This window comes from Sus scrofa, unplaced genomic scaffold (assembly GCF_000003025.6).
Source record: "Sus scrofa isolate TJ Tabasco breed Duroc unplaced genomic scaffold, Sscrofa11.1 Contig29, whole genome shotgun sequence".
Classification (NCBI taxonomy): domain Eukaryota; kingdom Metazoa; phylum Chordata; class Mammalia; order Artiodactyla; family Suidae; genus Sus; species Sus scrofa.
The window spans coordinates 40,601-58,047 of NW_018085167.1; the positions used below are offsets into that span (position 1 = coordinate 40,601).

A 17,447-nucleotide genomic window follows, 5' to 3' on the forward strand; every position below is an offset into this window, starting at 1 on the left:
CCTCAGGCTGTCTCCACATTGGCAACCCTAGTCCTTTCCCTGGAACTGACCTCTAGAGCCTGAGTCTCAGCACCCAGCCCAAACCCGAGCATCTCAAACCGTGGTGTCCTGGGGGGTGGTACTGATGGTCTTTGTGGCTCTGTCTCTATTTTGCCCTCTTCAGTCCATTGCTGCACTTTTCTCTGTGACTTTGAGGTCCCTCCATTTCAGCTGATCTCCCTGTCTTTTAGGTGGCTTTCCAGGGTGTGGGCTCCTTTCCTCTTTCTCAGCTCCCTCTCAGGAGTGCTAGTCCCATCCAGATTCCTTCTCTCTCGCTCTCTTTTTTTCCCCTTTGTTCTACCCAGTTGTGTGGAGGGTTTCTTGCTCTTTTTGGAGGCTTAAGGTCTTCTGCCAGCGTTTAGTAGGTGTTCTGTGTGAATCGTTCTACATGTAGATTTTTATTTTTTATGTATGTGGGTGAAGGTGAGAGCCACATCTAACTTGTCTCTGCTGTCTTGATTGGACCTGTGAACCTCCCGCCGTTTAATGTAATTGCAACAGAGAAAGTCAAGCTTAACTGAGTCCCAAACTATTGTATTGTAGCTGAGTCCCAAGTCATTACTTCCTTGCTCATTGGCTAGATCTGGAGAATTGTCAAATTTCTTCCATATTATGAAAAAACTCACCATGGCCTCTAGCAATAAAGCAGTGTCTTCTTTTCCAGGTTTTTTGAGTGGGCAGGTTTTTAAACAAAACCATTAACATTTTTCACAAGAATAATTTTCTTTACTGTTTTTGTGTCTACCTTATTAATAATTCATTTAGATGCCAGCGAAGTTTGTCAGAAACAGCTTCACAGGACAGCATCCTTCCTGAAGTTGAGAGGTGCTTATCACACTCCTTTCCTCAGGTGGTGGTGACAAGGTCTTCTGCCTTAGTCATCCTGACGTCCCAACCAGGCTGCTTGTCTGCACCAGGAAGGCTGACCTGCAGTGGACCCAGGTGGATTTCCTGGGATTCACTAGTGTATGAAATCTAGCTTTCGTACCTCCCTTGATAGCATCACACCAGTTCATGGTGCATGATATAGAAAAGGTCAAATTGATCTCCTCTTTGGACTGTATTGAATAACTGTGTTGGTTTTGTTGACTCAGAAAAACTGATTCCACACTTTCCCCTTAGTCTCTCATAAAAGCCTAGTGATTTTACAACAGGAAGTCTTCACCAAGAAAAAGCAAAACCTGAAAAAGAAGATATGGAATAAGAAAAGAAACATCTCAAAAACTATTGACGTGCCTTCATTTCTTTAAGGTTATCAATCTTTGGAAGGCCTAGAGTTGGGAAGAAAATACAGAGAGGACAAAAATTATAGTAGGTATGAGGTTTACAGGTCATATTACTTTAAAGGTGCATCCTCAATCAAAATAGACTTGAGATACTATTTTTGCTTTGACCAGAGAAAAGCCACAGTCACTTTGGTGTATATGACATCATCTAAGAAAAATAGCACCTGCTTTTTTAAGTCCTTGTATAATATAAGCTGTGTCAGTGGTTCGAATGAGTGGCCTCTTAGGGTCCAACGTCATGAGCTTCTTAAGATTCTTTGGGTCCTTGGACTTAGTCGTAATGGACTTAGAGTTTCAGTTTGTTATGTATGAGCTGGTAAGCACTTTACCTGCATGATCTCATTTAATTCCCACCAGCATCCCTTTATTATTGTTGGTATATCCCAGTTTTCACTATGATTGAGAGTAGGTGTAGGGCCTTACCCTCCCTGCTAATATCCAAGAAGGTTGGCCCTAAGCCCCATCTCAGTGCAATATTTGGCTAATGGAATTTCCATTCCAGGTTTAGGTTTTCATTCTCTGCAAACCAAAGAATTATTCTGAATTGTGATAAATCAGTATATACTCTCAAGCGAAATATTTCATCCAACAATTTTTTTTTGTATTTCTTCATGTGGGTTCATAGAATTTGGATAGAATTCCTAAATGCTATGCTCCAAGTAGGCTGTAAGCACAGCAGCATAATGATGGCCTTTATTTCTTGATACTTTAGGACTTGGGTCACTTGCTTCTGGGTCACCATGTTTCTTTCTCCCCCATCATTGTCTCTGTGACATAGTGTAACAGAGGCACAGAGGCACTGGCCATGGGGAGGTGGGCCATCAGATGAGCCTGAATTCCAGTTAGAGATGGGTGGGGAGAATTGAGTGTGTAGCTTGGGTTATGCTCCTTGGAATTCCTGGGAGTGTGGAAGGAAGAAATGAGATTGGCCTCAAGGAAGGGATATTTGTTGTGCACCAGAATTTTCTTTTTCCTTCTTCAGAGAGTTGGCTCTTTGCTTAGATAGTATTTTTGTCTTCTACAAACTTGTATAAAGAGTTTGAGACAGCTGGCAAGAAAAGGTTCACAAATGTATGTACATAGATACATATAATTGTAAACCCATACCTTGTGTTTTACTTCCCTTGTTTTTGTAATATCCAGTCCACTATGAGGCTGGCTATAGTATGACCTACAAGTAGAGACAAAACTCTTGCAGAAAGCCTCTTTGAACTGCTTCAGAATTTAGGGCCATGAGATCTAACGGACTTAACCTAACTAGGGAGCTTCTGAGAGCAACAGTTACCCACTGGTCCTTATGGCTACCAAGGAAAAACACTGACAGAGCGCCCCTGGAGCTCTGCTTCTTCTGGGCTGTGCCCACAGCATGTGGAAGTTTCCAGGCCAAGATAGAGCCCTTCATTTTGATCTTAGGTCTGCTTCCCAAGTAATCTGCCAGGCTGGGTTAGTCATAAAAGGCCCTCACCTGGGAGAGCCAGATTATTGAAACTGGTGATTTTCCAATCAAATGATGTGAATCTGCTAAAAACTATAACTTGGATTTTTTTCATAATTGACATTTCATTAAGTTTTTTTTTTTTTCTTGTCAGCTAATGATGGCAAGCCAAGTGACTTTACCTAAGACCATACGCAGAAGCAACCAGAAGGACCCCTCCCCTTGAGCATGAAGGGCATAGCAGGGTGGGATGTGTCAGTTAATCCAGGAGCTGTAAGAAGTCGTACAGGCGTATGTATAACAGGGGAGAGGTCGGACAGCTCTATCTCCACTTACGGTTGGAACTTGTTCCTTCAGAATTCTATTCCTCTTCACTCTAAGTTTTATGTTGATACCGCAGCAGAGCCTGGGAGAAACAGGAAAAGCAAAGAGGTCTCCATCCAGATAATGCAGTTTGGTTTACAAGGGCTCCTGGCCACAAAGTCTCAGTTGTGGAAGTTTCCCTGCTAGCCCATCCCTCAGAGATGTGACTGGGTCCAGCTGCCCTGGGTGATGAGGTGGGAAGGCCCTGGGCTGGTGAGGTCAGGATGCAGGTGCTGGTGCTGAGAGGACCCAGAACAACCAGTGCTAAGTAGGAAAAAAACTCTTAACCTTCCTAACCCAGCTCTCTTGGTCAAAACTTCTATGACCTGTGATTACTCTCTGCACGTTACTCATGCCACACTTCCCTCTAAGAAATCCTCTAAGAAAAGCGTTCAGATATTCTTTCCTGTGTTTTCCCAGTGCTCTGCGCCTTGTCCAGATGGTCATGGGTTTATATCCATCTGGGATCATAAACTGTGGAGGCCTTGGCCCAGGCTGAGTGAATCTGTCCGTCCCCAGCAGCCCACCCCGGTTTCCTAGCACAGGGACACTGAGTGTCGCTTGAGTTCCCCTCACCTGAAGCTGTGCACCATGGTGTCATGCTTTTCGTGATAAAGATGGATACTTAAGTGAGAATCAGCCAGTGGCTTAGGTTTCTATTCTTCCTGCTGTATTTTTAGATCAAGGTCATTTCCTGAGATTTAAAATCACCTCGTGAGATGAGGTGATGATTAAGTGAATGCTCACTTAATGTTCACTTAAGACCTCTTGGCACAGTGCCTGGTATGCAGTAAACACCTGGTAAATGGCATCTGCTGTTAAATCACCATTAGCCTTTGAAATGGACATTTAGATACTTAGCATAATGAAAGAAAGCTGGCTTATATGGTGGGGCAAACTTAAATATGTCAGAGTGGCTCATAACCTGGGCTCCCTGGCTCTGTGACTTATGCTTTGCCGTCTCCACCAAGTTGCTTTTCCTCTCCCTGTGCCTCAGTATTTCCATCTGTAAAATGAGACCATACTGTTACTCAGTAGTGCTGCTGTGAGGAGTAAGGAGGTAATAGGTGTGAAGTACTGAACGGGTGGCCCTGTACACAGTCCGCACTCAGTAAATGTTAACTATGGGTAGAAGACCAAGAAAAGGAGTTCCTACTTCCAAAGGTCAACATGTGACTTTTTCCCTACCTTTCTGGTCACTAAATTTATAATTAGCCACTTTATCTCTACACATTAGCAGAGGCTTCTGGATCCCTCATCTATGCTACCTACTGACACCTGCTGACTCCTGATAATTGGGATTCAAGCCCTACACTCTGAGCCTCAAATATTCTCCTCTGTTAAAAATAGCAATGCCATGGAGTTCCCGTCGTGGCTCAGTGGTTAACAAATCCAACTAGGAACGATGCAGTTGCGGATTCGATCCCTGGCCTTGTTTAGTGGGTTAAGGATCCGGCGTTGCCATGAGCTGTGGTGTACGTCACAGACGCAGCTCGGATCCTGCGTTGCTGTGGCTGTGGTGTAGGCTGGCGGCTATAGCCCCGATTAGACCCCTAGCCTGGGAACCTCCATATGCCGCGGCAGCGGCCCAAGAAATGGCAAAAAAGACAGAAATAAAAATAAAAAATAAAAATAAAAATAGCAATGCCTGCTTCATAGGCCCCTTGTGTATCAAAGAGCTGATACCTAGAAAGATCTTATTGGAGTTTTTGATGCACATAAACATGAGGACCACCTGTAATTTTATTTCTTTGACGGTAAAGCATTCCCTGCCACTCCAACAAGTCCTTTGCGGAATGAAGTTTAATCCTAACTAAACAAACCATTAAAGTTTATCTTTGCAAAGAATCCTTGGTAGAGAGGCCTCTGTATCTGTGTTTCCTATTTCAGACATTTCTTCTTGTGATGGGTGTGGTGGGCGTGATGGTGGTGGTGATTCCTTGGACTGTGATACCCCTGATTCCACTTGGCATCATCTTCTTTGTTCTTCGGAGATATTTCTTAGAGACATCACGAGATGTGAAACGCCTGGAATGCGCAAGTGAGTACCTGGGCTCTCGGGGTGGGATGGAGATACAGGCTGGCTTCCATTTATGCCGTAATTAACCAGACCCTGAAATCCTGCAGGTTCTGTCTTCTGGAATTTCTCACCAAGTGAACCTTAGGTAACTGAGTATTATGGCCACTGGGAGTCAGTGTGGCCCTTATGGCACATGGAACTGGTGGCGAGTGAGCTGCAGCTTTGCGTTTTAGCACAAGGAGGAATGTGAGCACCATGAGGACGGGGCCTGTTTCTGTCTTGTTCATGACATATGTCCGAACAGAGCTGCCACTCAGTAAATGTTTCTCTAGAAAAAAAATATTTTATCCTGTTGGAACTAATGTAGAAGGAAAATAAGGGAATTTTTCTTCCCCTGAAGTTACTAGAAATATAAAGGAAAGAAAGACTAGATAAAGGAGAGGAGGCATCAGGAAATATATGTTAGAAGTGATATATTTGAAAAATAAATTGTTTTATATGTTCAAAAGGCAAATTAGTTGCAGTTGCTAAATATTTTGAAAAGATAAGCCCTGTTCTTTTCAGGTTTGCTCTTTGTTGTCACCAGTAATTGGTGTTAATGCCACAGTGTTTGTGGTCCTCCCTCCCCAAGGCTGGTCATAGGAATGGATGCTGAGAATAATCCCCTTGGGAGGCCCTGGGAGGGGGCGGTGTCTGTTCAGCACACATGTAATCTATTGCTCCGTTTGACTGCCTAGATTTGGAATATCATTTCTAGTCTATAGGTAATCAGAAAGGCTGAAATTCATTGTTAATGTACCAACACATTTCATCATTATGAAAACCAAAAAGCATGAGACTAGAATTGTTACATTCTTTTTAAAGGTCTATGAGTGATTGCCAAAAAGTAAAAAAGGAAGATGTTTGTATCCAAAACCTCAACCATGGATAGTTCCTGCGAATTAATACCAACTGAACTTTCTGGAAGCCAAGCCAAGAAGAAAAGCCTTCTGAGTCCCATAGTTTTCTATATCTATTAAGTGGAGTAATCTAAATTCATCAAGACAAAGAAGTTTTTTTGTTGTGATATTTGCGTGCTTTGTTTTTAGTAATACACGCTTAAGAGGCACTTGTCCTGAGCATTTGAGTAAAGGATGGTGGGCCTCAGTTTCCTAAAAGCTGTAGAAACGTTTCTCACTCATCAAGGGGAGCAGCTCAACCCCCTGAGGTCTGGTTTGTGAGGAGTCTGAATGGACAGCGGAGCAGCGGAGTCCAGGTGTGTGTGACCATGTGACGTGGTAGGAGGCAGGACCTGGGAGGCAGGAGAGGAAGTGAGAGCTCCATCCAGCCTTCTGCATAGACAGAGCCTCAGATGTTTTGTGACTTGAGGCCACTTGTGAAGTGGAGTCACTCAGCAGTCTTGTTGCAAAGCAGTTTTCTGGTACATTACAGGAGGGGTAGTTCCAGAAGGAATGTTTGCCAGAGATCTTTGCCTGGGACAGGGGCCACCTTCTGTCCATGTGGTCATGGAGAGAAGGACACCCCCTGAGGCTTTTTTCAAGAATCAGTAGAGGATTTTTTCAGTGTTTGATCTGGAGAGTCTGAGAACTTTGGCCTCATGTGTGTGGAATGTTGAGATTTTTGGCACCCTAAATAGGCTGCAGGAGTTGGACAATGAATTCAACCCAGATGCTCCCTCCTCCACACCCCAGATAACCAAGTGTGGTGGATGGTTGATTAGAGCTGTTTATGTTTTCTCTCTAGGTGGTGGGTCTGTGCCATAACAACAACACCACTATCTTCCCTATGCAGTAACCGACAGTGTGTCTTAAGGCCACTGTTGGAGCCACCAGCAAAAGAAGGTATAACCCTGCTTCATCCTTGTGCTCTGAGGGACCACTGAAGTCCCAAGATTTATTTTCAGATCCTGTTGCTTCATCTTAATGAAAGGTCTACAGCTAATTATAATTTTTTCCCCCATTTGCAAAAGTGGGCATAGTAACAGTCACTTATGGATCCCTGCATAAAACCAGCAAGGCCTTATGTTGCCTTTTTCTGATCAGCTCTATTCCTTTAGCTGTGCCCGAATGATGAAGCCACATCCACATTCTGTCTGAAAGGTGCTGTAATCAACTAGCAGTGTCTGCCATGGGCGCCGCTAGGGAGGATTAGCATGTGTGACATGTGTATTCAGACCATGGAGTCTCAAGTCTGCTGTTTTAAGTGTTCTTAGGCCAGTTTCCCAGGGACTTTGTTCAGCTTCAGGTACTTAATAAGATGCACAGGAATGTGAAGGCTGTTGGATGTTAGCTGAGTAAGATTTGGGGTTTTCTAAACATAAACAACAAAGTCTAGGGAAAAGTGCCTGTAGTCACACACGAGAATCCTTAACCCTGATTACTCTCCCTCTGAGACAGTGTGGCTGTGATTAAAAGCACAGCCTTGGGAATCAGAGAGTTGGCTGAGTAGGTGGGTTAACTGACTGACTCTTGGGCAGTGTGTGCTCTTAATCCCTCAGTCTGGTTTTCTCTCTGTCAAGGATATATCAATACCTGCCCTCTGTGGTCTCATGAGGATTTCTTGAGTTGATGCTTATAAAGTGCTTGCCAGCTGCTCTCAAAGGCATAGAACCTTGAACATGAGGGAGGTAACATTTTAACAACTCATGGGCATCACGTAGCGTGAACGATAACCCGCAGCAGGGCTGTCAGCCTGGGGGCCTTGCATTCAGTTCCCTGCCCTCCCCCTGCCAGGGAGGATCTGCAGGCCTTGTGGGGGTGTGTCCCCAAGAGTCCCCAAGGTGGTGTAAACACAGCCGTCAGTCATGCGAACTGTAGGGTTACAGGAGTCTGTGACTGCGGACTGAGGCCATGGCTGTGACGTAGTCTCTTTCAGAATAGCGAGCTCAGTCTTTGTGGGAAAAGGATGTTACTTTGGGCGAGATAATGCAAGAGCCTTAATTTTAGCCTAGTTTTCTTTGCAGACTCTCCAGTTCATGCACCCTGGTAGCTTGCTCAGTCGTAAGTGGGTTTGGAAGAAACAGGATAACTTTTCGTGGGTCTAGATTCCTGCTGGATTCTGTGCCTCTTTGGCATGAGGTGAGGTAGGTGATGGGTGTTTGGTGTCCCCAGCGTTCAAGGCTGAGATGACACCTGATTTCTAAAGTGCATTCCATCCTCCATCCCTGCTGGAAAGAAGCACCTGCAGCTTTGATCTCCTGAGAAGGGAAGCAGGTGAGGGTGGCCAAGCTGAAGAGTTCACCCCAGGACTCTCCTGGGTGACCAGCATGTCTGCTTCCTTCTCAGAAGCCTTGTCTGTGATGAGTAGTGTTGACGTCACAGCGTTTGCTCTGGGATGAGAGCGGGTTCTAGTGAGTTCTCTGTGCTCTCTGGGGCTGGACTCCTGGCCCCTCCTGACAGGATAATGGGCCCCAGATTCTCCCGCATTGTCCCAGTGACCCCCCACCCCCCGCTTCCATATGGACTGAGTTCTGGGGGCGGGTTGGGACACCTGCTGGGGCTGCAGGAAAGGCCTGATCAGAGCTTCCAGCCTTCCTTACTTGGAGCATGAGTTCAATCTGTGTTCATGCTGCTGTGTTAAAAGTGCAAAGTTAAAGGAAACTAAAATAAATAAAATTAAAAGTCCCTCAATAGAATGAAGGGAAAGAGCAGTGTGGCTGCTGTAATAAGACCCCAAACCTGCAGCTGGCCGGTCAGAAGCTCCAGCGAGTCTCTTATGGCTCTTTGTCTGACTTTGATACAAGAGGAAATGTTAGGTCATGTCCCGGTTCAGAGAAGGATTTTTTTCATGAACACACCATCACAGGTGAGGGTCCCTAATAGTGAAGGTTCCTGGTTAGATGTCCTAGTGGAAAAAGCCCCAGCCTGAGCTGGTCACTGGCCCACAGCCGAGGCTGTGCTCCCCCAGCCCAGGGCTTCCCAGCCTCTCTGAACCCCAGTGTCTCACAGGAGGAAGCTCCTCCATCCTTGCTTGCAGATCAGGGACACTAAGCACAGAGGAGGTTCTGTGTCTTGGCCCATTTGTACCCAGCACCTCCAACACATGCAGCGCCCATGTGCACATCGGTACTGAGTGAACTGCCCCCAGACAGGCATTTGGATGCCAGGCTAAGGAATAAGGTCCTGAAAATAATTTGGAGTTTTCCCCCTTTCATTGCTATCCCCTCCATCATTTTCTAACATCTCTGTAGCCCCCTTTGAGTTGTTACCTTCCCCTAAACACCTAGGTTTTGCTGACACACCTTCTCTGAGACACGTGGGTACTAAGTGCCAAGTCAGTGTTTCCTGCTGATAAAGCACAAGTTATCACTCATCCCGGACAGAGGTCACAGGCTCCGAGTCTGCCCTTGACCACAGCGAGTTACAGCCTGGTTCACGGTGGGGAATGAAAGCCGTGAGGGCTCCTCCCTGCCCAGCAGCCTGAGCCCACCTGTTCGGTGATGGGCAGGAGCCTGGCCCTGGTGCTGGTGTTCAGTGGGCTCTTAGGGCAGACGGCAGGGAGACGAATGGCCAGTCATGTGCCACCAACTCCTAAACCCATGTGAAGTCTCTCAAAAGAGAATGGCCGCTAAGGCCACCGTCTGCTTCTAAAAGGGTGATGATGTGAGTGTCACATGCCACAGGGACCTCCAAATGCCAGGACAGGTATCCAGCAGGGTAGTTATAAAAACATCCATCAGGTTCCCAGAGCAGAAGTCATAATAATTCAAAGACAACTTGGCTGCATGGGTCCTGTGGGCACAAGGGCCCTGTGGTACCAGGTGCTCTGTGACCCATGTAGCACAGGTGCAAGGAAAGTCCCAGGATGCAGGGCGATGGCAGACTGTCCCCTCACCTTTTTTATCTCACACCTGTCCTGGGCCTGGCACTGTTCCAGTTTGGGGGACATACCAATTTCATCCCAGCCCTCAGGTTACTCACCTAAGGTGGGGACAACACACAGCTCCTCAAAATTCAGTGTGGTTAGGGTTAGGGTCACGGAGAATTAAATCTGAAAATACTACTCACTGAGAAATTCGTAAATAGTAATTACACAGGAATAAAAAGACTCAAATGTCACCATATGCAGCAACGTGATGTACGTAGAGAATGTTATTCTTAGTACAGTAAGTCAGGAAAAAACAAATACCATATGATATCACATATGCAGAATTGAAAAAATAAGACAAATGAATCTCTATTCAGAACAGAAACTCTGCAACATCGAAATCAAACCCACGGTTATCGAAAGGGAGAGGGTCAGAGGAGGGAGGGACAGAAGCGGAGTGTGGGGTTAACAGATCCGCACCACTGCACATCAGATAGGGAGCAACCAGGGTAAACTGTGCAGCACGGGGAGTTTTATTCAGGATTTTGTAATAACCTCTAATGAAGTGTAATAGAAAAACCTCAGTTACTTGCTGTGTTCCTGAATGTAACATGACATTGTAAACCAACTACATGTCAGTAAATTAAAAACAATTAGTGAATAGTTTCCACCTGGGGATGTGTCCGGGAAGAATTTGGAGGGAGGTGTGTTTGAGGGGGACCTTGATGGATGAGTTAGTGAAGAAAGAATTTCGTGATCTTGGGGTTCCTGTTGTGGCTCAGTGATTAACGAATCCGACTAGGAACCATGAGGTCGTGGGTTCGATCCCTGGCCTAGCTCAATGGGTTAAGGATCCTGTGTTGCCATGAGCTGTGGTGTAGGTCACAGATGCGACTTGGATCCCTTGTTGCTGTGGCTTAGGCATAGGCCAGCGACTACAGCTCCAATTCGACCCCTAGCCTGGGAACCTCCATGTGCCATGGGTACGGCCCTAGAAAAGACTAAAAAAAAAAAAGGAATTTCATGATCTAAATGTAGCTGTGATTTGGATTTGGTCAAAGAGGGGTTCAAAGAGAAGCTTTCATTTCCAAGGTGTAAAAGTGAAGCTGATGTGAACAGGAGTTTGAGGTTCACACGGAGGGTCCTCTCCAGAAGGGATGTCATCCCTCCTCCCCCAGACAATCCCCCAGGAAGCCCCAGATGTGCCCCTTGGTGGGATGTGTGACCCCAGAGCAGGGGAGGCAGTGGGTTTCCTGGCATCCAGCCTCCCTGACCTGCTCTGTCGTGTCTCTGTCTCTGCTTCCCCAGCTCGGAGCCCGGTATTTTCCCACTTAGCATCTTCTCTCCAGGGACGCTGGACCATCCGGGCGTTCAAAGCCCAACAGAGGTTTCAGGAGCTGTTTGACACTCACCAGGATTTGCACTCAGGTCTGTGAGTTTCTGGAAATGATTCAGAGGAAGGGATGAGCTGCCTTCTGAGGTCTGACCTCCCCCTCAGGTGGCCCTGCTGGCCAGCACCTCTCTCTGTGCCTCCCCGCCCCACCCCTGTCCCCCTCTGCACATCCTCCCCCTCCCCCACCCTCCCTCTCAGCTTCCCCTCTGTGCTCCCCTCTGCCCCTCACAGCCCTGCTTTTCTCCCCTGACTGCCTTGCATTGTCCTTCCATCATGGTCTCTGTGGCTTTCTGTCCCTTTAGGGCAAGGATCAGCCAACTTTTTTTGTTTTTTAGTGGGAAAGATCAACATGAAAAATATTTTAGGCCCTATGCACTGTTTTGTCTGTGTTGCATCTACTCACCTTTGCTATTGTGGCACCAAAGCAGGCAACCATTATCTATCAGCCAATGGTCATGGCTGTGTTCCAATAAAACTTGATTCACAAACCAGATATGGACTGTTCTTAGACCACAGGCTGGACTTTGACAACTGTCTTTTCAGAGCGTGCAAGGTGGCAGAAGTGATTGAGGAAAATAATTTCCTGGTTTCGCCCCACTTGGTGTGTATTATTCTTTGTATCAGTGATGTTTTTCCTAGGGTAGAAATTTCAGAATTTCTTCTAAGTCTGTGAAATCCTTGCCCACCTTTCCATTCAATCTTTATTATATTTTGTAAGAGAACATTTTCAGGGCAACCTTCAGATCCTTGTAGCTGATGGTCATTTAGATACTGGCCCTTAAGACTAAACATGCGCAGGTCCCTGCCGTGAGCACAGAAGGTGCTGGAAACAGTGAGAGCTGTGCTCTCTGCTGTCAGAGAACCGGGAACCGTGGACTTGTGAGAGGAAGAATCTCCCTTGAGGCCCCAGCCCTGCAGGAAACACACCAGTGAGACCATTTTCCATCATTGTCCTTGTGACCGTATTTCTGTTATAACCTGTGGGTTGAGGTTTTCAGCACACGCTTCCCACAAGCCCCTGGACTGATTCCTCTGTGTCCCACATGTTGTCTGGTTTGAGAGCCTAGATTTCTGGAATCTTCAGGTTCCTTGAGGGGATGACTTTGTATAAAAATCTCCTGTAGCTCAGCTGAGCAACATGCTCCGTCTCATGAGAAGCTGCTAACGTGTTTTCTCTGCCTGTTCATTATCCTTATTTTGGTTCATGAATCCAGAGGCCTGGTTCTTGTTTCTGACCACGTCCCGATGGTTCGCCCTGTGCCTGGATGCCATCTGTGCCGTCTTTGTCATTGGTGTTGCCTTTGGGTCCCTGTTTCTGGCAGAAAGTAAGTACAGATATGGGTAACTATTTGTGGTATGAATACAGTTTATGGCTTCATATACATTTATTAAATTAAACTCTTTCTAACTTGCCTAATATATACTGTTTGGTTCTAAGGAATTGTATTAAAGTGTTTGCAGCTTGTGATTCCGAGTGTGGCCTGTAGAAGGGAGTCAATTGATTCTTGATAAGACCTTTTATTCTTCTATCTCTCTTTGAATGGGTTGACATCTATGCAACTGTAGCAAACTGACTTCTGAACATTCTAGGTCGTGTCCCATGATTGGGAGGAGAGAACCAGGTTCACCTTTAAGCCTTGTGTCCAGCTCAGGGCTTTGGGGTTTAGTTTTGGGGCCACTTGGATCTGGTGGTTGAAGGTGCCTGGTGCAGTGTGGGGAGAAGATTCTCTGTAGGAATGAGCAGTCTCCTCCCTGCTCTGTGGGCACCAGATGAGCAGGTGTTGGCATGGGTTATATGGAGTCACCCTCCCTCACTCCTCCATGGTAACAACACAGAATCACGGTCTTTAATGATGGATCAGAGTTCCTGCCCTGGCACAGTGGGTTAAGAGCCTGACTGCAGTGGCTTGGGACAGTGTGGAGGTGAGGGTTTGATTCCAGCCTGGCACAGTGGGTTTAAGGATCCGGTGTTGCCACAGCTATGGTGTAGTTTGCAGTTGTGGCTCTGATTCAGTCCCTGGCCCAGGGAGCTTCCATGTGCCACAGGTGTGGCCATAAAAATAAAAAAGAAATAATACTCTCATTATATGCAAGTGATTTAAATATTATAAAGGCGTCTTCTTGGTAGAGTGACAGAAGGAGCTGGGCTTGGGAGAAGAACAGGACTGACTTGTTCTCTCCAGCAGGTAGTTCTGAGAAAGTTGGAAGCTGCATGTGAATCAGTGAAGTTAGAACATACCCTCAAACCATACACAAAAATAAACACAAAATGGCTTAAAGATTTAAATATATAACATGACACCACAAAACTCTTTCTTACACGAGAACATAGGCAAACCATTCTGTGCCATAAATTGTACCAATATTTTCTTTCTCTTTTTTTCTTCTTTGCTTTATTGGGCCATACTTATGGCATATGGAAGTTCACAGGCTATGGGTCGAATCAAAGCTGCAGCTACCGACCTACGCCACAGCCATAGCTACTTGGATCTGAGCTGCATCTGCCACCTACGCCACAGCTCACGGCAACACCAGATCCTTAACCCACTGAAAGAGGCCAGGGATTGAACCCACATCCTCGACCCCCATTCTTGTGGACACTAGTCTGGTATTTTACTGCTGAAACACAACAGGAACTCCCATACCAATATCTTCTTTCTCTCTCTCTCTCTCTCTTTTTTTTTTTTTAGGGCTGCACCTGTGGCTTATGGAAGTTCCCAGATTAGGGGTCGAATTTGACCTGCACCACAGCCACAGCAATGCCATATCTGAGCCATGTCTGTGACCTACACTGCAGCTCATGGCAACTCTGGATCCTCAACCCACTGAGCCAGGCCAGGGATCGAACTTGCGTCCTCTTGGATGCTAGTCAGATTCGTTTCCGCTGATCCACAATGGGAGCTCCGACAACTCCCATTCCAATTCATTGTCTTAAGTTAGTCTCCCAGTGCAATGGGAATAAAAGAAAAAAAAAGGGGGAGAGGACTAATAAAACTTACAAGCTTTTGTACAGCAAGGAAGACATAGACAAAATGAAAAGACCACCTGTGGACTGGGAGAAAATATTTGCAAATGATGGGACCGACAAGGGCTTCATTTCCCAAATATGTAGACACCTCATACAACTCAATAACAAAACCTAAACAACCCAATTGGAAAATGGGCAGAAGACCTAGATAGCCATTTCTCCAAAGAAGACATACACATGGCCAGTAGGCACATGTAGAGATGCTCAGCATTGCTAATTTTTGGGTAAGTGCAAACCAGAACTTCAATGAAGTACCTCCAACACCATTCAGAATGGCCATCATTAAAAAGTCTACCAGTGACAAATGCTGGGGATGGTGTGGAGAAAAGGGAACCCTTCTACACTTTTGTTGGGAATGTATGTTGGTGCAGTCATTATGGAAAACAGTATGGAGGCTCTTCCCAAACACCTAAAGGTAGAGTTACCTATGATCCAGCAATCCCACTCCTGGGCATATACGCAGAGAAAACCATAATTTGAAAAGATACGTGCACCCCTATGTTCACATCAGCACTATTGACAGTAACCGAGACATGGACACAATCTAAATGTGCATTAACAGATAAATGGATAGAGAAGATGTGGCAGAGGAGTTATTATTGTGGTTCAGTGGGTTAAGAACCTGATTAGTATCCTTGAGGATTTAGGATTGGTCCCTGGCCTCACGCATGGTGTTAAGGATTTGGCATTGCTGCACTCTGTGGTGTAGGTCACAGATGCAGCTCGGACCCAAGTTGCTGTGGCATAGGATGGCAGTTGAGGCTCTGATTTGACCTCTAGGCTGGGATCTTTCATATACCTCAGGTGCAGCCATAAAAATAAAAAGAAGAAGAAGGAGATATGGTATATTAGAATACTGCTAACCCATAGAAATGAAATAATGCTATTTCCAGCTACATGGACGGACTTCGAAATTGTCATACTAAGTGAAGTAGGTCAGAGAAAGACAAATACCATATGATATCACTTATATTTGGAATCTGAAATGTAAGACAGGTGAGCTTGTTTATGAAACAGATACAGACTCACAGACATAAAGAACAGAACTGTGGTGGCCAAGGAGGAGCGGGGGAGGGGGCGGGGATGGATGGACTGGGAGTTGGGGGTTAGCAGATGCAAACTGATACATGCAGAATGGAGAAACGACAAGGTCCTACTGTACAGCGTGGGGAACCGTATTCCGTATCCTGTGGTAAACCAGGATGGCAAAGAATGTGAAAAAGACTGTATGTATAACTGAATTACTGTACAGCAGAAATTATCACAGCATTGTAAATCAATAAAATAAATTTAAAAAGGAATGGCGCTGACCTCATTCCTCCTCTTCATCCTCTTTTAGCTTTGAATGTCGGGCAGGTGGGCCTGGTGCTGTCTCTCGCCCTCACGTTCATGGTGATGGTCCCGCGGTGCATCAGGCAAAGTGCCGCAGCCGAGACTATGGTAAAGTGTTTATCTTAACCTTCTTAGCCTGTTCTAGTCTCCTTGCCATCAAATGGTATAACATCAATTCTTATGTGAAATATTAAAACTGATGTTTCCACATTGTAGGTAACAGAATTTTCTAGGTTCTTCTCCCATCTGTTTAAAGTTAATATGGAATAAAATATAATCTTTTTCTCACTCTGTGGGTGCCAGGTCAGCAGGTTTTCTGTTCATCACATGCTGTCTTCACATGTAATAAATGTCTCTGTAGAAGGAGTTCTGAAATCCTGGAAAGAGTTAAAGTTGGTTTCTTAGAGGCTTATTTATTTTGTTTCTTAATTGGTAATTCCTCATTTTTGACAAAAGAAGAATGTAAGGTTTTGAGATTGGTTGTTTAATAGGTATCCCCCCCCCAGCCAATTTTAGCCTTTATTCTTGTATGTGTTGAGCTCCTGAATCTGCAGGTGTCCCTTCTTTCTGGCAGGATAAGCCCTGTCTCAGAATGTGCTGTCTGAGGTGTTGAGTGAATGGTCATTTAGGAGGCCTTAGTAAGTTTGTAAATTATCCCCTTTTTGAGTATTTGCAACTTCTTCTAAAAGGAGAAAACAATATAAACGAAATGTTTCCATTGCATTCTTCACTTTTGTAGAGAAGGTGACTAGTTTTAAAACGAGCTTGCTGACTGTCCAGTTCTGTTCGTCATGACAGATGCCCTTCTGTACCACACATTACGGATTAGGTCCATCACTATCCCTTCCTTTGACACAACTCTCTTGTTTTTTTATTCAGGTATGAAAAGTGGATCAGTAAAGTCTTAGCATTCAGTTCTCTAGTTCTTTTGGTTTTAATACAATGTTGAAGGAAGTGGCCGTAAGTGACAGTGTTACAGGACGATGAACAAGTTGCAATCATCAAAGGCCTCATCAGACGCCTCCTTCTGTCCTTTGGCAATGATAAGACCTTGGATAACTTAACCAGAGAAAAGCAGATAGGAAGATAAAAAAAGCAAAAGATCCGACAATCTCTGAACCTCCATAAACAAGACCGTCCAACCACGGACATGGCCAGAGATCAGTAGGAAAAGGACGAATATACAGACCGAGAAAGAGCACCGGAGAACAGACGTCCACCGCCATCCGGCACATAAGGATTGATACCTCATCACGGACCGGGACAGCTCAGACGGGCCTCGGACTGAAGACCTAACACGACCCCGAAGAAGCAAGGTGAAGCCAGCCTCATCAAGTCCAGCAAAGTGAGCACCGCAGTGGCCACCCAGCAGAGGCGGGCAGCGTGCCACCAGAGAAGAGCCCAGAACATGACCAGGGGGGGTAAGGACCAGGGGCTGGAGTCACGCCCAGAGACTGTCAGAGTCAATGAAGCACATGGAAGGGAGCAGGAAACACACGTGAGAGACGGCGAGGGCGTTGACCTGTCTGCCCACATCCCTGCCTGCTGCGGTCTGTCCCTTCACACTCAGCTTGGGCCCTCGGTGGACCAAGCCGGGTCCTGACAGAATTAAACCAGAGCAACCACGGCGTCAGCAGCTCTTGCCACTGCCGTCTCCCCAGGTCCTTGCCACATGCGGTCTGCTCAGGTCATAGTTGTTCTTCCAGAACCCCGTGCTCCCAGCCCCCGTGTGACAGCTGCCCTCA

At 45.9% G+C, this 17,447-nt stretch overlaps 1 protein-coding gene across 2 annotated transcripts in view; it reads left to right on the forward strand.

The window, feature by feature from the left end:
* Positions 1–16,037, forward strand: part of LOC106505330 (multidrug resistance-associated protein 4-like) — a 55,337-nt gene extending 39,300 nt beyond the window's left edge. The window contains exons 5-9 of one of the 2 annotated variants that reach the window (XM_021081961.1): positions 5,014–5,164; positions 6,887–6,984; positions 11,258–11,377; positions 12,557–12,667; positions 15,710–16,037. In XM_021081961.1, coding sequence (XP_020937620.1) covers positions 5,014–5,164; positions 6,887–6,984; positions 11,258–11,377; positions 12,557–12,667; positions 15,710–15,828 — 599 coding nt within the window. In that variant the 3' untranslated portion in view covers positions 15,829–16,037. The remainder of the gene's footprint in view (positions 1–5,013; positions 5,165–6,886; positions 6,985–11,257; positions 11,378–12,556; positions 12,668–15,709) is intronic. The other variant, XM_021081962.1, reaches the window with a different exon arrangement.
* The last annotated feature ends 1,410 nt before the right edge of the window (positions 16,038–17,447 follow it).